General features: G+C 37.5%; 3 protein-coding genes across 4 annotated transcripts in view; 2 read left to right on the top strand and 1 right to left on the bottom strand.

The window, feature by feature from the left end:
• Positions 1-3,458: 3,458 nt before the first annotated feature.
• Positions 3,459-8,833, top strand: LOC120767812 (mucin-5AC). Of its 2 annotated transcripts, none has more exons than XM_040094091.1 (5): positions 3,459-3,813; positions 3,876-4,110; positions 5,115-5,316; positions 5,394-5,692; positions 5,750-8,833. In XM_040094091.1, the coding sequence occupies exons 1-5, from the start codon at positions 3,470-3,472 to the stop codon at positions 8,057-8,059; spliced, it is 3,390 nt and encodes a 1,129-aa protein (XP_039950025.1). In that variant the 5' UTR covers positions 3,459-3,469; the 3' UTR covers positions 8,060-8,833. The 2 variants fall into 2 exon arrangements, with proteins under 2 accessions (XP_039950025.1, XP_039950024.1); XM_040094090.1 differs by having other exon boundaries at positions 5,370-5,692.
• A 9,946-nt stretch (positions 8,834-18,779) lies between these two features.
• LOC120767813 (thioredoxin-like protein 4A) lies at positions 18,780-19,511 on the bottom strand. Its single transcript, XM_040094092.1, has 2 exons — positions 19,321-19,511; positions 18,780-19,236 (listed from the first exon to the last, which is right to left on the bottom strand). Exons 1-2 carry the CDS (start codon positions 19,396-19,398, stop codon positions 18,886-18,888), a joined length of 429 nt encoding a protein of 142 aa, XP_039950026.1. The 5' UTR covers positions 19,399-19,511; the 3' UTR covers positions 18,780-18,885.
• A 316-nt stretch (positions 19,512-19,827) lies between these two features.
• Positions 19,828-22,814, top strand: part of LOC120767845 (leucine--tRNA ligase, cytoplasmic) — a 5,710-nt gene continuing 2,723 nt past the window's right edge. Inside the window, exons 1-5 of the mRNA XM_040094142.1 lie at positions 19,828-19,940; positions 20,111-20,704; positions 20,771-21,012; positions 21,079-21,650; positions 21,712-22,170. Of these exons, the coding sequence (XP_039950076.1) occupies positions 19,938-19,940; positions 20,111-20,704; positions 20,771-21,012; positions 21,079-21,650; positions 21,712-22,170 (1,870 nt within the window). The 5' untranslated portion in view covers positions 19,828-19,937. The remainder of the gene's footprint in view (positions 19,941-20,110; positions 20,705-20,770; positions 21,013-21,078; positions 21,651-21,711; positions 22,171-22,814) is intronic.

Here is a 22,814-nt window from a genome sequence, read left to right as displayed (position 1 = left end):
TGATATTTTTTACCGAACAAACATTGTGTCGGCAATGAATTGATATCGATGGATGTCAGAAGATAAAAAAATGTGACATTTACCGACCATCCAGATCAAAATTTGTGATACCAGCTAACTTCTTTTTGTGGTATTGTACGGAAAGCAAAGTTTAGGCCAGTAGTCCTCAGACACTACTTGAACTAAGTCCAGTTCGATACGTCACAAAAAGGGATGAGCGCTTTCTTGTGTCCTTGTGTCTCTCATTAAAGAAACCCAAAAATTTAGCAAATGCTTTTAACGTATTCTGTGTTTAAAGTTTATTTTCACTAGTCACTAGGCACTCTTTCACTATTTAACTAGTTCCACTTATACATATTCATGAAAATTTCAAACGAAACCGCTATGTACCCAGTTGTTCTCAATTTGCTTGCAATTCTTCGCCCAACTGCCCTACAATACTTGAGACCACAAAAAAGTGTTACAAAACGCTGACAGCGTTCAAAAGTTTATGTCTCGTATAATTTCCGTTGCGCAGACAAGGCCAACCAAGCAAACACGGCATACAAAAAACACAAACGCAATTATTCATAGATACACACACACACACATACGAGCGATGCATCCGTGAATGCATATGTGAATGCGTGCACCTGGTTTTTAGACACCTTTTGAATTCCAAGCTGAGACGTTGACAATAATACCTCTTTTTTGTTTTCTCTGGTTGCACCTTCTTTTCGGCACACAAAGGCGCTTGATAACGACCCGCAAACCGACAATGAACGTTGTATATATGATACTTGTGCATATGCACACACATGCATTGTACTCGGCTCAAAGTTTCTTAATAAGAGGCGACAGTTTTGACACCAAGTGTGTTAACTCTAACACCAAAAACTAAGCGAAATGACATAGTTTCTCTGTTGCAAAAAATTTGGTGAGAAAAGAAAGTGGCAGTCAAGGTAATTAAAGTGGTAATGTTAGTAGTCGGAATGGTAATGTTAGTAATCACAATGGTAATTTAAGTAATCAAGATGGTAATGTAATATAAAATTTAATTTAAGTAATCAAGTAGTATTGCAAGTAACTAGAGTAATATTTCCAGTAATCAAAATGGTAATGTAAGTAATCAAAGTGGTAATGTAGTAATCAAAAGAGTAATGTAAGTAATCAGAACAAAAATCAAAATTAAAGTGGCAATGTCAGTAATAAAAGTCGTAATCAAAGTAATCAAAGTAGTAATGCAAGTAATTAATGGGGTAATGTAAGTATAAAAGTGGTAATGTTAGTAACCCAAGTGATATATTAGTAATCAGAGTGTTAATTTAAGTAATTAAAAACGCAATGTAAGTAACCAGAGTAATAATCCAAGTAATTATAGTGGTAATGTAAGTAATCAAGGTAGTAATGTTAGCAATCAAAGTGATAATGTAAGTAATTAATAAAAGTAATCAAGGAAAAAAATTTAAATTAAATTAAAGAGGAAATATCAGTAACAAAAGTGGCAATGTAAGTAATTTAGTAGTAATGCAAGTAATTAAGGTGGTAATGTAAGTATACAAGTGGTAATTTTAGTAATATAAGTGATATATTAGTAATCAGGGTGGTAATGTAAGTAATCAAGGTAGTAATGTAAGTAACCAGAGTAATATATCAAGTAATCAAAGTGGTAATGTAAGTAATCAAAGTAGTAATGCAAGAAATTAAGGCGGTGATGTAAGTATAAAAGTGGTAATCTTTGTAGTCCAAGAAATATTATAGTTATCAGAATACTAATGTAAGTAAGTAAGGTGGTCAAGTAACTAATAAAAGTGTCAATGTAAGTAATCAAGGTAGTAATGTAAGAGACCAGAGTAATAATGTAAGTAATCGAAGTGGTAAATTATGTAATCAATATGATAATTTAAGTAATCAAGGTAGTAATGTAAGTAATCCGAGTAATAATGCAAATAATCAAAGTGATAATGTGAATAATTAAAGAAAAAATTAAAATTAACGTGGCTATGTCAGTATAAAACTGGTAATGTTTGTAATCAAAGTGGTATTGTAACTAATCAAGGTGGTAATGTAAGTAAATAAGGTGGTCAAGTAAGTAAAAAAAAGTGTCAATGTAAGTAATCAAATATGTAACTTACGTAATCAAAGAAAAAATCAAAATCAAAGCGGCAATGTCAGTATAAAACTGGTAATGTTTTTTTTAAATTAAAGTGGTAGTATAAGTAATCATAGTGGTAATGGAAGTAATAACAGTGGTAATGTAAGTAATCAAAGTGATAATGTGAGAAAATTCTTTTGAATTTTGAAGAATTTGGTAAAAGAAAAAAATTATGTATGTACATACATATATTCGGTAAACTCCATAACGAATGTAACTAAATCCACTTCATAATGGTATTACCCTGTATGTAGACAAACTTGTACTACATATCAGCAACTAGCTACATATTCTATTGTTCTTGCCACAAAACACTTGTCGCCTACTAAGCAAGTTAAGGTAAATAAAGTCATAGCGTATAGGTAAGTACGTACATATGAGACTGAGCAAAAATTAAAACAATGTGTGGGTATCACGAAAAGTTTAGCGGTGGAAAGAGCGTTTGTTCGCAGTGTTCATACTGCTTCAACACTTTTTAATTCATGTTTTTAAAGTTTTTTCTTTTTATTTAAAGTGCAAAGCATATAGTGTTCATGCTTTTCTCGTTGATTTTTACGAGTTCTGATATGTGCTAAATACTTTTTGGATAAAATGGTCATGGTCGAATAGTGATACCTCAGCAGAAATGGTGGCCTCTACTATTTGTTGCATCCCTACGGCCAGACACTTAATTCGGACCCGTACTATGAACAATTGGACTGCCTGAAGGAAGCAATCCACCAAAAGTGACCAACTTTGTCCAATAGAAGAGGAATTATGTACCATCAGAACTGTTCTAGGACACACACAGCGATCGTGAGACGCCAGAAACTCCGGGAGCTTGGTTGGGAGGTTCTTATGCGTCCATTTAATAATCCGCACCTGACAACAAGTACTGCCTATAGCTGCCTATGGCGAATAATTCTTTTGCTCATAAATTCGTCTTAAGAGAAGCTTGTGAAAAGCAACTTCTTAGTTTCTTGTCAATATGGATGAGGTTTTCTAGCAGAGTGACAATATGAAATAGCCTTAAAAATGGTACACATTATCGTACAAAACGGTGCATATTTCACCCAAATAGGATAAATATAAACTCAAATTTTAAGATGAACTTCTTTTTACTAAAAAATAATCGACAGAATATCGTTAAAATAGCTGTTTGGAATGACCGATTTAAAGAAACTTAATTAAAAAAACTCTGAAGCGAATGTTTGAACCTATTACTCCGAAGTTCTCATTTCCACTTATTCGATTTGGCTTTCCTTTATCAATATATCATGTATGTATATACATACATATTTTACCATATTAAACACTGTTCCCCGTTTTCTTCTTACAGAACATGTCTATTTAGAAATGGCAAAAATTACACGACGTGCCGTTGCCTCGTCGTCGGTAGCATCAACAACATCAACAGACACTTCAAGGTCATCTAGAGCAACGAGTTCTTCCACTTCAAAGGCTTCCAAATCAACTGCTACGGCAAGCGCAACAATAAAAACCACAACGAATGCCAATAACATTATCTATGGCGGTAAGCCAGCACGTTTGGCCGCAACGGATATGTCGGACAAACTGGCAATGCCACTCACTGCATTTAATGACACTCCTCCTCTACGCAGTAACGGCACTATACCCGATAAACAGTTTACAACTAATGGGCATAGCGCCTTACCCGCCGTCACGAATACAACGACTGGGTAAATATGACGAGAGAGACATTTATCAACTTTGCATTTATTTATTTATCTACTTTACATAGTACCGCTCCCGTATTCAACGGCATCAATGGGCGACACAGAATCTTCATGGGCAGTGGACGACACAATAAAAGTCTGGCCGAGCGAAGAATTGAACAGGAGGAGTTCTATGCCACTTATGACGTGATGACTGGTGTACGTATTGCCGCAACGCTTAGCGGCTTCTTCGGCTTAATGGTGTTCCTTATTGTCTGGAAGAGTCGCAGTAGTTCCAATGAGACGATGAAAGTGTTAAAGGTTTGTAGTGGTTTGTGGTTATTGGAAATAGATTCAGCGAAGACAAGCGTCTGTTGGGTTATCATATTAATGGGAATAATATAGTGCAATCTTCAAGAGGTCAGATGTTTTTAATAGTTGAGGTGGACTCTAGATTCCTGTCATATATAGCTTCAAAGTCTTAGGAACTTTCAAACGAGCTTTTGTATAAAAATGTTCTGAAGAACTTTCGAACGATCTTTTTTGTGAAGATTTTAAAGAGTTTGGAAAGCTGAAACCCAGCTGCTTTGTGACCCCTTAGATGTGAAACCAGAGACTCTCATGTATTGCATGTATGAGTCTTGATTGCACGGCCTACCAAAAACAAGAAATCCAAGGTATCCTCAGTCAAAGAATAGAGAGTCAGATTTGGACAGCGGAAACCCAGATGCTTTGTGACCTCTTAGGTATGAAACCAAAGACTCTTATATGGTATATATGAGTCTTGATTGCCCGGACTACCAAAGACAAGAAATTCGAGGTAACTTCAGACAAAGAATAAAGAGTCCAATTTGGATAGCTGGAACCTCGATCGCATGTATGAGTCTTGACTGCCCGACATACCAAAAAAAAAGAAATCTAACCGACTTATGTTACCGTCAAAGGATAGAAACAGCCCAAGGAAATCTGGACAGTGGGGGAAATTGGTATACCGGAGAGCAGACAGTTCATTGGACCTTCATCACTCTGATTTCACAGCCACCTCCTTGTTGTTGAAGAATACTCACCGAGCTTACATAAGGCCCGGCCGTCTAAAAATATACCTTATGAGGCCAACGGACCTCCGAATACAAAGAATATTTAAAAATATATGAATTTCTCAAGATTAAACAAAATTCCGATTAGTTTAAAGCCCAAAAATCATGGTCAAAAACTTAATGATATTTAATGATATTAAATGAAATGACACCAAAAGTCTTTAAGCAACCCTAATCTTCATTTCCATCAAGTGGTTCCGGTGGATATAATTTCAAATATTGTTTTAGGATCCCAAAATGGCTGCTGTGGCCGCCGTTTGTATGCAAGAGGAGGAAGAGCGTGAAATTCAGGAGGCGATGGTGGCAACTGGCATGTCGATATACCCGGATGAATATGATGCGATTCTCTATCGGCGACAACGAATGTTATCATTGGGTAATGTTAGCGCACCGCCCATGCTAAACCGAGGATATCGCTTCTCGTCAGTGGGTAAGTTCACTGTTCGAAAAAGTAGTTTTCAGATGGTCATTAAGTCAAAAAAGATATTCCTGCTTTCGAAACTACAGGTGGTGGTGGCTACAGCAGCCTGCTGGAGCCACCTAGGCGTTTTTCCTATTCGGCAACTTCTGGTGTAGGCAGCTTCACGGGTGGCCGCAGAAAAAGCGGCTCCGAGTCGTCACGTATACTGAGTAACTATCCTATGGGCAGCAGTTTCGGCAATGATGATTACTTTATAGAGACCGAAGATGAATTGGAGTGCACCGACTACCCACGTAGTGGGACACATCTTGACGAACTGCCCGATATGCCACAACGCACTGATTCAACGAAAAGTAAACGTGGTTTTCTGGAGGTACCGCCTGCGGTAAGTTAAACATTCCACAAAAATGAACTTAATGAACCAACAAACTTTCATCTACAGGGACAAGATTCGCGACGTAGCAGCGCAATGACATGTTGCAGTACTGAAAGCTCTTATTTGGAGCGACGCTGTTCGGCGTTTACCTTAGGGCTGAGCAATCTACCGCCGACACTTCAACGAAAACTATCGACAGCCTCACGCACATCGAGTACCGACAATTGGGACTACTATTACCCCGATATACAGGTCATACAGCCAACACCGAAACCTTCGCCTTGTCCATCGGAGCGTAGTCTTTATGAACAACTACAGGCGCATGCCAACGGTGCTTCCACCTCGAGCGCTAAGGTGACTGGCAAAGGCGCTGAAGCACTGCCGGACAATTTACCCGTAGCCACCATCACAACACAGAGTAAGACTGGCAGCACCAACACTGTAGTTACTGGTGACGTGAGAGGCGCTGGTACTCCAACAGATACGCAGAAAATTGTACGCAAGCACAGTATAGCCTATTATGATCCGGAAAGTGCACAGGGAGGACGTAAACAGGAAATACACTCGATAAGCGCCGACACGGTGGACATCTATCCTTATAATCAAACCCATTACGAAACGCGTGGTACGATTGGTTCCAGTGATGCTGGTGGTACCGCACACAAGACACCACTACAAACTGCGCCGACCACAAGCACTCAGTACGGATTCCATTACAGCGATTCGCCGACGGAAGATTCCCGTGGTAGTCTGCGCGGCAAGGTCACGGTAGTTGAACTGCAACGTCTCACCTATCCGACAGAAGAGATGACGCCGCCGCCCATACCAGAGCACAATAATAATAATTTTTCATATTCCAGTACCGCTGCGGCCATAGCGGCTGCCGCCGTTGTAACCGCCAACTCCAGTAGCATCAGCATCGATAGTACACCCATTAGTTTGGATAGACTGAATGGCAGCGGCAGTTTGGGCACCATATCAGCGAAAGCACTTTTCAATGTAGAAAGGCGAGCACCGCTCGCTTCGCTTAGTTCCTTTAAAATCTCGTCATTAGAGTATCAAGACTCGGAAGCGCGTTCCGTTGACGAGGACTCAGTTTTCCTGGATAGTGTGGCAGACACCGATGAGGATATGCAGCAGTTGAGCAGTGACAGTGATGAGGTTAGTTTCGGTGAACATGATCCTACTAGTATGCGCGAGAATGTTGCGCTTGTTGTAACACAAGATACCACCGGCAGCAACAATGCCGAGGCAACGGCAACTGTGCATACGCGACCGCAGCCACTCAAGTATCCCATCGAAAAACGTTATAGTCTGGGCGCTGCTAGCAATGCCGGTGTCGCTGGCACGAAACTATCACGGGCACGACGTCCACTGCTGCAACGCCATCGCACAATCAGCGTTTCTTCCAGTGATCGTGTAGCTTTGATCGGCCATCAGCTCAAAGAGTTCCAACACACTGGCAGCGGTAGCCAAACACCGACTACCATCGCTGAAACGGTGCCGCTGGAGACGCACTTCGGTTCGATTATTTGCACCAGCAGCTCACCCACACATCTGCGACGCGCACAATTGCTGCAACAGTATAGCGATCCGCAAAGTCTGCCGACCACCACAACAACTACAGCCACAACTGAGGATGACACCTGCTCTACTTTGAATACGGAACTCTGCGGTGGTAATGCTGGCGCACAGGGACCGAGCGGTAGTGGCAGCGGCAGTGGTGGTGGTGGCGGCACCGGCGGTGGCGGTGGCTCGGCGACTCTGACACAAAACAGCAGCTTAAATACGGTCGTCAGTTTTGGCCGCTCGAGTCCGCTTACGGACAATAACAAAACGAGCTGTAGCCTTAGTGCTGGCACAAGCGCTAACGTTCACCACCAGCTCTATACTACAGAAAAACAAAAGGCTTTGAAAAATCAAACGAACAAAACACAACCACAACTGCCATGCTCCAGACTCTATGATGACTCTTGTGCCTCCTCGGTCTCCGACTCGTTGATTATCACTTCAACAACGCGACAACCAATAATTTGCATGCCAGCATCGCTGAAAAACCTCATCCTACGCGGTTCCGGTGCCGGAACCAGTTCTACAACAATCGCAGATAAAACAGTGGACTCGCCCAGCCTGTTGGTGAGTCGCAGCGCTACTAATTTGAGCGCGTCCAACATAAATACGCGAGATAGTGAAGATCGTTCATGTCGTTCGGTTATGCTGGAACTGCCGCTAATAAAGTTACCTACCGATGAGAGCTCGGAAAGTTCGTCTGCGTCGGAAGGGAATGCACAACGTGCGCAAAGTAAGAGTGAAGGTTCACGCGAACCCAGTCTGACAAGAAACAGTCGCAAATGGTCGAAGGAAACACTGTTCTAGCTAGGAACCAAAGCAAAACGTACCAGCTATAAGATGGGTTGAACAAACCGGGCTCAAAGTGACTACGAATATGGTACTCACAGTTCAAGGAGTGTTACAAGTAGCAAAGAGTTGAAAAAAGCAACGCAGGTGTGGCGTAAAAAATAGTATAGACGAAAGACTGCAGTTTGGATAGTGCAAAGCATCGTTGGATCCACGATGAGCTCTTCGACTGCCCCGCTAAGGAATTGCATTTGCTGTTGTGTGACACAAAGTTGGCACAATAACTTTTTACAGGAGCTTAGTATGTATCAGATTTTGCAGAAACCAAAAACCAAAAAACCAAAAACAAAAATAAGGAACTCAAAAACGAAAACAAAACTAATGAACTATAATTGTAAACTAAGAGATTTAGCATACAAATTATGTAAATGAGAATATTTATATTTATAAGTGAAGAATACAAATCACAACACGGAAACGGGTGAACTTAAAAGCATTTCGTGCGTAATTTATGCGATTCAAATTGTTATATGTACGCGTATTTGATAGTAAATAACTGCATACATACATACATACTTTATGAAATTAAAAGAAAAACAAAAAACACTTTCATAAATATATAGTTATCTAGTAATTCATAAGCTTTAACGTTTACTTTAAATTGAGGAGCGAATCGGAACTCGAGCGAATAGACTTCACACTAGGAAATGGTATATTTAATGAACTTGAAAATGGCCTTAACTTTCTTCCTTAGTTGCATATAATAAAAAAAATTTAATTTACAGTGGGGAACATAGAAATTAAAATACATATTTATTTTGTTAATTTAATATTGAATAATGTTGGCTTGGAAATAATTATAATACAACCTTTGTGAACCGTAATTAAAGATGCAAGACTGCCTACTACTATGAGCAAAAAATAGTAAGACTTGGTTCATTATTTTAAAATTCTTAATTTATTCTTCAAAATCTATGTCGTGCCCCTCAAAGTAATCCCACTTGGCCCCAATAAACTTGAGCCAACGCTTTTTCCAATCCTCGAAACTGTTCTTAAAGTCAATTTCCTTAATAGCCTTCAATGCGCGTAGCAATTCACGTTGAATGTATTCAAAACGGTTTCTCCGGCGCGTTCATTTGACTTTACTGAACAGCCGAAAGTCATACGGATCTCAGTCAGGCGAATACAGTGGTTGTGGCATGACATCGTTTGAAAATTTGACGAAAAACTCACGAAGAGTCAGTGCAGTATGCGACGGGGCATTATCGCGGTACAAAAAGCAATAGTTGTCGGCCAATAATTCTGACCTCTTTTTACGAATAGCTTCGCGCAAACGACGCATTACACTCTAAAAGTACTCCTGGTTGAAGATTTGGTCGGTTGGAAGGAATTCGCACTGCACCACGCCTCGATAATCGAAGAAAACTGTCAACATAACTTTGATTTTTGACTTTCTTTGACGTGTTTTTTCTGCTTTGGCTCACCTTTGCCACGATATTCGGCCGATTGATCGTCTGTTTCCGGGTCGTAAGCATAGATCCAAGACTCATCGCCATTAATAATACGGAAATCATTATTTCACAGACGTTAACTCGACGCTGTTTTTCGAAAAAATTTGTGATTTTTTAACCGATCGTGTTTTCAGAGACTTAGGCCCAAATAATCTTCCAAAATGGTTTTCACTGAAACTTCCGATATTCAAACGATGCCAGTAAGATCTCTGACTGTTAGGCGCCGGTTCTCAAGCACCATTTCCTTTATTTTATTGACATGTTGATCATTAGTTTGTGTTGATCGCCGTTCTCGACCCTCTTTGAATAATTTGTACCAATGAAAAACACTTGCCGTAGGCCTTCTCCAATATTTTGTACGTTTCGGCACCACAAATTTGACTCCGCATATAAAATTTAATATAAGTACGTTGTTAAATAATTTTTCTCATCGTTAAAAGTGCCAAATTTACTTTAAGTACTTCAGACAGACAAGCGTATACTAAACACTAATTATTATTTTAATGTGAAATTTGGCACAGATGTGTGAATAAAAACTTCGACGAATGGGTTTTCGCGCGAAATTTAAATTAAAAAGTCTCACTATTTTTTCCCCACGGTAGTAAGTAGTGTGTAGGTGTGAATATCAATGCCTACGCCTCAAGGATCCGACTAAATTTGAACGACGGTGTAGGTCAAGGGGTTATATTAACTTGCAAGGCAAAAAACGCGTTTGCTGTGTTTTTTTTCCTTGAAGAGACATTTTATTACGCAAAATCGGTTTTTGCAAAATTGTGGATTCCCTTGAACCTGTACCCGATATTCATGACAACTTCCAAAACAAGAGTCTGGCGGTTCCCTTGAACCTGTAACCGATCTCCAAGAGAACTTCCAAAACAAGTGTCTGGCGGTGTGGTAAATTTTTCTGCCTAAAATTATTTCAAATTCAAACACTAAAAAAAGTTATTAACACTATAGATGATGATAAAGACCAAAAGGCTAGTCGATTTTAAACAAAATGACAACTTTCAAAAAAAAAAAGTAGTGTTCTGTGACAAAATTGAGTGGACAAAAAATTCAAAAATATTATTAAACTCTCATAAACTGACTAACATTAGATATATTTATAATGTTGTTCGAAAAGATCGAGTTAATCGGTCCGAAAGCTTTAGAGAAATTTTCCTCACCGTCTCTGAAAGGAAAACTGCGTTTCGAGCAAAAAACATTTAAAGTTTTGGAATCGGCTCCCACAAAGTTTAATTGAAACTTACAAGTACACTCATATCTCCGAAACTACTTAGCGAACCAACTACAAAATTTCGGAGAATAATCTCAAACAAAGCAAGGAATATGCTAAAAAATCGATTTTTTTTAATTCACAAATGGACCTAATTAAACCCTTAGGCCGAATTTTGGAGCACCAATGCATTAGCGCTAAATACCAACTACCGTAAGATTGATTGAGTGTTAGCTATTCGAGCATTAGGCAGATCTTCCAAGATCTAAGTTTCACCATACTATAGCGTTTGTGTTTGAAGCTGGTCTGAACATGCTCATTCAACAGTAGTCTTTATACTGTGTTTTTCTCTTTCTACAAAAAAATATACATACATACATTGACTACCTATTATTTTGACTATTGTTTTGGTAGTAACATAAAACAATTTTCAGATAATTTTGAGAAATTCGACGGATTAGACAGTCTTTGGTGTGAAAAGCATTACGCATGATCCCGACTGTAGTGGGGACAGAAGCTAAAGTCTACCTAAGTTCTGGTCATATCAGTCCTCGGTTGATCACAGATAAAACAGTCGACTCGTCCAGGCTGTTGGTGAGCCTCCGGGCTACTAATTTAAGCGGATCGAACACAAATACTTCCAGGTATACCATGGAAACCACCATATAACCAGAAAAGCAATGGCCAGGGTACGATAGGGACGAAGATTTTCCCCGACATTTTATTTTAAAAAAATTTTGAAGTACTATACAGATTTCTGAATATTAATATTTGAGTATGGAATGGCTATTCGTACGACTCATGACATAATTATGAGCTTTTGAACACTTTAGAGCTTTTGCATTGGTTTTATTTCAAACAGCACAGGCGGACTACAAAAAGCCAAATGAGATTTTCACAAAGCTAACCAGATACAGCCTTCGGATGACTTATTTGAAAGGTTTTAGGCATATTCCCTAAATATGGCCCTCAGCGACTTGTCGGCGTCACCCGTACTTGAATTAGTATTTTTATATACTCTACAACGTTAAAAACTTTAAGCGGTTTTCACTAAACTATTATCGAGTTAAAGCCTTCAGTTGGGTTATGTGCTATGTCTCCTTACTCTCCAATATAAATGCCTTTACTCGACAAGCTTTTGAGAGTTGTGAATCGAACAACTAACTGGCATAAATCCATTTTTATGAGTTAAGACCAAGAGAAGCGCACATTGAATTCATTTGGACCATTTTTTTTTGTGACATGACAAATAAAACGCTTGACAAGAAAGGCGATTATGATAACCGACAAAGTGGTGAGACGAAGAAGACTAGTACAAGTCTAGATAAACTGTAAATAACAATGTTTTACGACGGAATAAGCCTAACGAAATATCTTAATTTGTTTGTGTGCCAATTACTGTGGTAGAGCCTTTTTATGGAATTATTTTTTTTTTTAGGAATTCTTTTGAATGATGATTATTTTCAAATACAAACATCTTGAAACGATTTGAGTGACTTTTTAACGGCATTTTGCTGTGGCAACAAGCTGTGGAAGAAAAACGAGTGTACAACTTTTTTTTAATTTTTTTCCTCGTAGGATTCTGAGGTTTACTTATTTCAAGGTATTTACACTCGAATTATGTAAGGCAAACGAGTGAATAATTGTTCGTTTGTTGCGTTGGCTGCTACATCAGCTTTTTGTATTGCGTAAGGCTACTGACCTAAGTATACAACATACATTATATGCGATGTTTTCATAATACTATTAAAGGCAGTTTACAACATTGTAAAAAATGTTGGAGTAAGGTTCACTATCGGTTACTATACCATACATAATATCGGTTATTATACCAGACATAATATCGGTTACTATACCAGACATAATATCGGTTACTATACTTGCGATGTTCAAAAAAGTTTTTTTTTTCGTTTAATATATTTTTATACAGAATAGCTAGAATTTCCCGAAAATTAAAGCCTAGTTATTTTGGTGCAACGTCATGAAGGCTTAAGAATAATGGATAGCTGAAAAATTTTAAAATTTTAACGGTCCTTATAGAAAATAATGAGAGACCAGAGATATTAGTGCAAACAAGTTAGTCGAGAAATGATGGATAGATAAGTTCATAGCCTCAAAAATTTTAAATTATAGAGCTTGCCTAGCCGAAAAAGAACTAGAAAGTTTAGTGCAAGCAAATTAGTCGGAAAATGGTGGACAGCCGTTACAACGACAGTCGGGTCTACGTAATCGGAACGGAACCGAATTTTTATCCGGCCAAAGACTGTCAACTCGGTAGAATTCTGCCGCTACAACAACAACAACAACAACAAATGCTGGATAGATAAGTTCATAACCTCAAAAATTGTAAGTTTTGTCAGTTTTCTTCGCCGAATAGAAAATAATGCCATCAAGTTAATCAAGAACTTCCCGCTATTTTTACAAAACACGATCTTGCAAAGCAGTTCATGGTACATATCGGTTGTTTAGCAGTTTTTTTTTTGGCAAAACATAAAAAATTTATTCAAAATTTCCATATTACATATTAAGTTCACAGATTTTCCTCACAAAAAACACTAAAAAATAAACGTTCATAGACTTAGTAATAAGAAATACTGTAAAACCAAAAGAAAATGCAACAACTTTAGGGACTATTAGCATGTAGAATTACTTCACTACTGATAAAACTTCAAAAATATTTGTTTGTCAATACTTTACTATTACAACTACAACTACTTTAGCGGTAGCGTATAGCAAAATAGCTGCTAAATGTGAGAAATGTGTTTCAGAAAGCATTGAAACTAATATTTATTTATATGTATGTAAATGTAGCAAACGTGTGCCTAAAAGTTGACATACGCACATTTTCGAAAGGTTTCAGTTTTTGTTTATGAATTTCTGTTTTAGTTTCAATTAAACGAAAATTACGTATGTATTTGTTTCGACTTCACAGCAAGTGTTTAGTGTAATAGAATAACAAAAAAACATATATATATGTATGTGTGTCATGTGCGAATAGAAACAATTAGGACTTCTCTTCATGCCTTCCTTCAAACCCACCCAAAGTGCATATACCTGAGAACAAAACCAAAAAATAAATAAAAATTAAAATAAAAAAAAACAAAAAAAATCTATAAAATCAATTAGAGCGCAAAAATGTGACTTATGTCATGCATATGTATGTAATTTTAGCTAATTAAGTAATTTAAGTAGAGATTGCACGAATGTAACCCAAATTATACGAAGAAAAAAAAAATAGTAAAAAAAATAAAAATAAATACATTTTTTATAAAACAAATAAAGGTTATAATAAAAAATAGCAATACAAAGCAGTAATAATTGCAGAAATATCATATAATATAACATAACTGTATATACGAAGAGGAGCATAAAACGAGTTTATGCAAAATAGTGAGCTACTGTGTTTGTTGTTTGTGCTTCCGCGCCAAACCAAATGACATACACACAAATCTACATACATATGTGCTAGCTACAGCCACACATACATACATACATAATTGCAAAAATTAATTTATGTACATACATATATACTCCATGTGTACCGTGTGTTATATAATAGTTAGTATACTTTATACTTTGTATAGACCTATTCCTAGTTTAGCCCACCTAATAAAAGAGTGGCGTGCATATACATTTACGCTATATTCATATATACATATGTATGTATAGCACATACAAGCAAAACCAAACATCAATACTCATAGATAAATCATAGATAACAATAAAAAATCTATGACAACCAAAAAACACTGATTAGATTTCGTACAACAACAAAATCGCGTAATCATCTCTCGTATTTTTCTATGAAATTTCATATTACATGTGTATTTACTATATTTATGCATAGAAAACCATATTTTATACCTACATACATACATACATTTTAATCATATATGAGCTAGTACTCGAAGTCAAATACACTGGTACCTTCATGTTACGAATATACAGTAATAAAGTGAGCATATAAATATGTATGTATAAAAATATATCATTTTCCTATTAGATGCGTGCAAACATACCAACACACAATATATATTTATCTAAAATAAGCCTTTTATACCGTGCTAATCACACATACATATGTACGCACTTGTAATTTGTATGAAAACTATACACACATACATGCACATAAGTACATTTTTCCAGCGAATTTAAAACAAAACGAGAAAAAACGTTGACTTCGGCTGCACCGAAGCTATAATATCCGTTAGAGGTGCATTTTTATGGCATAAAAGGGTATAAAAAGAACTTTATTCTGATTTTGATCGGTTATTTTGTATGGTAGCTATAAGCTATAGTGGTCCGATTTGAGCCATTTGTTCAGAGGTTGTAAGGCTGCCCTCGTTTATAATCTCTGCCAAATTGCGTGAAGATACCTTGACAAATAAAAGAGTTGTCCATACAAGGACTTGACTTTGATCGTTCAGTTTATATGGCAGCGAGATGCTATAGTTGTCCGATATCGGCGGTTTCAATAAATGAGCAGCTTCTTGCTGAGAGAAGGACGTGTACAAAAATTCAAAGCGATATCTCAAAAACTGAAGTTTCAGTTCGCGTATATACAGACGGACAGAAAGACCGACAGATAGACTCTTGGGCCTCCCGCTAGATGACTTCGACGACAACCTAGATAACCCTTATCATCCTAATGGGGATTGATAACCGTTAAAACAACAAAAACAACCGACAAATAGACGGTACTTAATCGACTCAGCTTGTCACTCTGATCATTTATATATATTTTATAACGTCTCCGACGCTTTTTTGGATGTTGCAAGTATCGTGGTTTTACGTTTATCCACTTCAAGGAACCTTAAAGCTACCTTGCTAAATCCACAGCGATCACATTCCCCAACTGGATGTAGCAATACAAATTGGATAAGTAACTAAAAACTCGACAGTCAGCAAAGCCAAAATTACGGCTGTTAAGTACTCCTCCGCATACGACTGCGATTATTAACAAAAAACCGATCACTAACCAGTAGCACCTTGGGTAAGGACAAAGAAACGTTGTTGGACACTCACAAGACAATCGGTCGGGCTGTCATTAATTATGCAGCCTTCCTATGGTAGTTTTAGTGCAGCAGAACGCACCTGAAGAAGATACAGAGCTTGGACTAATCAGAATGGGAGTCATGTGGCCTTTTTGGTCTCCTCCTGCAGGTTTCATAGCCGTAGAGGCCAAGGTCGCAGAAGTGCGTTGGCATCAAGGGGCCAAATAACTAGTTGTCCACTCCCTGTGTGTATTAAGGGTAGATCAGATCTTAAGATGGCTCCATCCATTGCATGTGTTACACCTGACCGAGGTGGAGTTTGGATGGAGCCTTTTAGCGCAAACGAAGCAGGAAAATTCCTACGGGCCCGTCTTGGATTCAATGCCAGCACGAGTCAGGAGGATACGGAGCAACCCTACTGCTTAATCTGCAAGGAATGGCTCCAGTGACGACAAACTTAAGCCAAGACTTGCCGATCTTAAGGAGGTTAGATCTCCGAAATAGCATTAGCCGGTGACTGTTGTAGGAATTGTTTGCCATCCTAACCGAAATTAGATACCCGTTACAACAACCACAACAACAACTCTTCAAATGCCGTTATTGGAATCGAAACACCAGCTATCGCAGATCGTGTGCTTGCGTTGCCGCTTGAAAATAGAATGACTTCAACGCAACTTCGTTCTGGAAGTCATTCTGGTTTCACGCGGCAACGCCAAATAGACCCCGATATATAAAATATATGTCCTTAGTGCAAAGAGGCCGCGCATGACACAAACCACCTCTTTGCATGCCCCGCTAAACCCTCTCACTTAACACTCCCCTCGCTCTGACTTGGGCGAAACAGCCCGTTTCCTATACCTACCGCTAAGTGACTTCGATCATAGTGTAGTTTTTGCAGTTCCCCCTAAACAGGGTTTACGTCCGCGCTACAACAACAACATCTAACGGATTCATCCGACCCCACGTGGTTTTTTCGTCGATTTAATCCGATTATATTGGACTAAGAGACACTGAGTTGAAAAAAGTGAATTTTTAAGTTTTTTAAAGATTACTAGTTCCGGCTTTAGCCATCTACCTACAGAGTAACATACAATTTGTGTTTTTGATTTTAGGTTAGCCAGTCTGCTAGATTCATGGACGGCATTAGTCTGCCTATTGTCTTCATGAGTGCTATTGGAGCGATAAATCTCGCAATTAACAAAGTATTTTTACTTAAAAATTAATCATAATTACAGCTAAAGGCTTAGTTAACATACTATATATATATTTTTTTTCAAATTTTAAAACTCTGTGTTTTTTCATTTCACTAAAAAAATCGTGAAAAAACTAAAAGAAAAGTGGCCATCACACGGGATGACGTTCTTAAATATTCAAATAAATATTTAATTGCTATTTGGTTATGAAATTAAATATAATATCCACAAGAATTAAATTTTTTCGCTGGGAGAATAGAAACAAACACACACTCATCATTACACACAAAACTCATGTAAACCTAAAAATCTGGAACGTAAAGAATGCTGAAAGCATTGTTACTTCATAACTGTTAGATTTATGTCAAGTATATAAACAAAATTATAATAAAAATAAAATAAAAATAGGCAATATTAAAAAAAATTAAATTAAATAGATAAATGCATGTGTAAAGTGTTTTAAGTGTAAACAAGGAATAATGTTGCAATTACACATGATTGTAATTTAACAATTGCTGAAGATCATTACTACCAAATTATTAAAAAAAATAAAAACTTAAACTAGAAATATTAAAGAGAAGTTAAATTATAGTTAAGCTGATATAAAAAGATGGTATTGTAGTTACAAAAATATAGCTGAATTAATTGTAGTAGGAATATGTTGAAGATCTTTAAACTAAAAAAATATATATGAATAATTATGTACAGATATGAAGTCTAACAAACCGAAAATATGAGTATATAGCGTTAGGAGTTGAAGAAAATTGCAGAGCACAAGGAGGAAAATTGTTAATTAAAATAATAATATTAAAACAATATGATTAGCTCATCGGTTAAGCTGTTACTAGATGAACATAAATATTTTGGCGATTAAATTGCGTTAATAAAACGAATGCATGCAATAAATTGGAAAAAGGAAATCGTTGGAAAAAAAAACTATTTTGCAAGAAAAATAAATTTATCTATTTTGCATACAAATTTTGTTCATTAGATAGTGCAATTAATATGATTTTTTATTTTATAAAAAAATAGTATTTGCTTACTATGATTCATTTTTAAACTTCAATTATTTTTTTTTTTACGCAATTGCAACTGAAAGTCAAAGATTTTAAATGCTAACTTGATTTTGTAACTATAACTTCTAAAGTTAAATAATTACTTTAATTTTACGATAATAAATTAGATTAAATTAACGAAAAAAACTATTTAAAATTATAAGTATTGCATACAAAACAATGAAACGTGAAATTAGTTTGTAAAACGAAATCCTATTGAAAACTAAAATTGTTATTAGCGAAAAGATGTTATGAATTTTAGTTAAATGTTATAAATAAAAGCAAACAAATGTAACGGTAAGATAAATAACAAAATAACTTGAAAAAGTGAGTTTATGTAAATGTTAGCGCTGTAAATTTAAGTAAAAAAGGGTAAAATTAATTAAAATAAAAAAAATAAAATAAAGTGATAGAATAAACTATTACATACATACATTGTAAAAATGTGTTTGATTCTGTTACCTATTATTTATGCGCAGGTTAAATTTTGCTATACGAAATCCTACTTGGAAAGCACTTATTCACGTAAATATTAAACAAATCTCTGAGGCTCACATTCATTTCTTAACGTTTTCTGTTTGCATTCAATTTCATACGAATAATTTGTATTAATAAATTAATGAAATAACTTACCTTTGAAACTTGACACAATTTCTCTCAGCAGGCACACATAATTAAATTAATGAACGTAAACTTGCAAAAAATCTGGCAATGCAAACATTTGATACACACGCACACTTGTATAGAATTTCATGAAAACAAATTGCTGTTTTTTTTCCTTTTTGACATTTTTTTAATTAAATAAAACTAGTTAGTTGATAGATGAGATGAGTTGTATAAATGCGATGATGGGCGGCTTAATTATATTAATAAATTTAATATCTATATTTTGTAGAATAGTCTTTTGGCGATACGACTAGACCACGACCTTTGCGTGCACCACGATACACTGTCTCCACAATATCGATCATTTCCTGTTTATCTTCAAGTGGCCAATTGATTTTGTTGTTATTACCAGTGCCCAAATCAATCATGATATGTTTATTGCGGAAGAAAAACATAACGGTGCACGGGTCGTACAATTCATACATCTTATTAAAGTCGGGCACCTCAGTGATGTCGACCAAGTAAATTACAGCAAAATTTTTCACTTTCTCTGCTATGCTGTACATGACTTCGTCCATTTTCATGCAAGCGGGGTCCCAATCGTGGCCAAAACGAATAACCTGCATAAAAAGAGAAATTGATTAAAATTTGAAGTAGACTAAACCGTGTAACGAAATCTTCTAGAAACTACTAAGTGCACTCACTACTACGCGATCTTCCTCAGATAGGATGGCCTGATCTACTTGCCACCCATTGTGTAAATGTGGTAGCATATACGACATATTGACAGATTTTTATTTAAACACACAAATTAATAATAATTTATATTAGTAATGTTTTGTACAATTTTTCACGCGCGAAATTTTACACTTTCTTAAACGTTTACAAACGCACTATTGACAATCAGCTGTTGTATGACAGCGCAGTTCGAAATTCGAAACTACACCTGCTACGAACCTGTCAACAATGTCGAATAAGGAAATTTTCCATTCATACAATTAAAATAATTGAATAATACATGCATTATTTCACAAACCTACTTAAAAAAAAATTAAGGAAAAGAACTGGCCTGAAAATCTAATTTCGGTACAATTTTATCAAAATGTTAATAAATCAGTTAAAAAATTCCACATTTACTCCATCCTCAACCCGCGTTGCCAACTATTTCCATGTACCGTCTGGCTGTCAAATATAATTTTTTTTGCACCAACTGCTGCCGGGAACACGTTGCAGTTTTGTTTAATCGCTCAGGTTTTATATTATTATCGGGCATTTGAATATATTTATTGTATTTCAATAAACGAAATTGTGCGATAAAAGCATGGTAAGTTGCATGTGCGCAGAGAAATATTCAGTCAACGGTGTGTAAGAACGTTTCCGTCGAGTGTTTACTTTGTTTTCTCACTCGTGAAACATTCTGATGCAATATTACTTGGCCAACCCAGTGATTTATGTTTTATTCACTTGAAATTATAATTCTGTATTAAATCATAGGCAAATGTCGAAAGAAAGGGCACCTTCAAGGTGGAATATCTCCAGCAAATCGAGCGTGAGATGCAACAGCGTTGGGAAAATGAGCATGTGCATGAAACGGATGCGCCAATAGAGCCACGCAAAAGTCTGGATGAGAAATTTTTTGTAACATTTCCTTTTCCCTATATGAATGGACGCCTACATTTGGGTCATACATTCTCGCTCTCGAAAGCCGAATTTGCTATGCGGTACCATCGGCTGAAAGGAAGGCGTGTACTATGGCCATTCGGTTTTCACTGTACTGGTATGCCCATCAAAGCATGTGCGGACAAGTTAAAACGTGAAATGGAGGATTTTGGTTACCCACCAAAGTTTCCAACCGATGATACACCAGCTGAAGTTGAAGAACCGACACAAGGCGATATACCCAAAGATAAATCGAAAGGTAAAAAGAGCAAGGCAGTGGCCAAAACAGCAGCAGCAAAATATCAATGGCAGATTATGCAGAGTCTAAGATTGACTGACGAGGAGATTAAGTGTTTTGCTGACACCGAACATTGGTTAAACTATTTTCCACCTTTGGCCATTAAGGATCTCAAAAATTTGGGAATACACGTGAGTGAAAGTGGCATAACAATTATAGCATAAATAAATATTTACGATTTATTTTTACATTTTTAGGTGGATTTCAGGCGCACATTCATCACGACTGATGCAAATCCTTTCTTCGATTCTTTTGTACGCTGGCAGTTCTTGCATTTGAAAAATCGCGGAAAAATCATGTATGGCAAACGTTACACTATTTATTCGCCAAAAGATGGCCAGCCTTGCATGGATCATGATCGCTCCAGCGGTGAGGGTGTAGGTCCACAAGAATATACTTTAATAAAAATGAAAGTGCTTGAAAAGCCTGCCAAACTTAGGTACGTACTTAAGTTATAATTTTTATATAAAAAAGAAATAAAATGACAAAAAAAACACAATTTCAGTGCTGTGAGTGTGCCCATCTATATGGTGGCTGCAACACTGCGTCCCGAAACTATGTATGGGCAAACCAACTGCTGGCTGCATCCCGACATCAAGTACATTGCTTGGCAAGTTTCACGCACAAATGAAGTGTGGATTAGCACACGTCGTGCCGCGCGTAATATGTCCTACCAAGGTTTCACCGCCGAAGAAGGTAAGGTTGTAGAGATTGCTGAGCTGACTGGCCAAGAACTGCTAGGCACACCACTGTCTGCGCCATTGACATCACATAAAGTCATCTATACACTGCCAATGTTATCGATTAAAGAAGACAAAGGCACTGGCGTGGTAACATCCGTGCCATCTGATTCACCTGACGATTATGCTGCTTTGGTGGATTTACAGAAGAAGGAAGCATTCCGTCAAAAGTACGGTATTACCGATGAGATGGTGCTGCCTTTTGAGCCAGTGCCGATCATAGAGGTGCCTACTTTGGGTAAAACATGCGCTGTCTATACGTATGAGAAACTGAAGATACAATCGCAAAATGACAAAGACAAGTTGGCTGAGGCGAAGGAGCTTTGTTATTTAAAAGGTTTGTGTTATCTTAACGCTTATATACAGTAAAAATAGACATTAATTTGGAATATTTCCAGGTTTCTACGATGGCGTGATTTTGGTGGGCGAGTTTGCCGGACGCAAAGTCCAAGATATTAAAAAAGATTTGCAGAAGAAGCTTGTGGCCGCAAATGAAGCAGAAATCTATTACGAACCAGAGAAAACCATTATTTCGCGTTCTGGCGATCAGTGCGTCGTTGCGCTCTGCAATCAATGGTATCTGAATTACGGTGAACCCGAATGGCAGGCGCAAGCCAAGAAAAATCTCAGCAAAATGGAAGTTTACCACGAAGAGGCCCGCAATAATTTCGAAGCTTGCTTGAATTGGTTACACGAGTACGCCTGCTCGCGCACATATGGTTTGGGCACTAAGCTGCCCTGGGATCAACAGTGGCTTATTGAATCGCTTTCCGACTCCACCATTTATATGGCATTCTACACGGTTGCGCATCTGTTGCAAGACGGTTCGTTTAGAGGCGAGAAGCCGAGTCCTTTAGGTAAGCAAATTATGCCAGCTATACGATTTAGAGGTTCGATTTGCACAATTTCTTCTTCGTTGATGGTATCGTTGCCTTGGAAACAACCCTTATTACCGCAATAACTGCAAAATCGACCGCGAGTCGCTAGCCGCGAGCTCCGAGAAAAGACAAAGAAACGTTGTTGGCAACATACAAAGCAATCGACCGGTCGGTCCTCAACTACGCTGCATCAATATCGTCGCCTGGATGCAGTGGAACGCAAATGAAGAAGCTTCAGACTTGTCAGAACACGGCACTACGGACTACGACAGGATGCCTCCTGATGTCTCCCATTGAACACCTACATAGTGAGACGATTATGCTCCCCGTTAAGGAGCATAATAAACTCCTCTCCAGGCAGTTCCTGTTTGGATGTTTTCGCAGAAATCACTCCTGCAGCCAACTGCTTGGAGTGGAACCGCCTGCTAGGAACATCAAGAGGTCTTTCCTCAATTACGTCGACGACATTGAACAATACGTTGACCGGACTTCGGACGGAGCTAACTTCCGACAAGCACTGACCGCCATTCACAGTGGAGCCCTCAACACCTTCACCGACTTCCTCCCAGTGAATGGCGGTTTTTGGAGTCTAAGCACCACCCATTGCAGGCGAACAGTTCGAG

Source organism: Bactrocera tryoni, chromosome 2 (genome assembly GCF_016617805.1).
Source record: "Bactrocera tryoni isolate S06 chromosome 2, CSIRO_BtryS06_freeze2, whole genome shotgun sequence".
NCBI lineage: Eukaryota > Metazoa > Arthropoda > Insecta > Diptera > Tephritidae > Bactrocera > Bactrocera tryoni.
The sequence above is the reverse complement of the archived record's forward strand: the minus strand, read 5'-3'. Positions and strand labels throughout refer to the sequence as shown.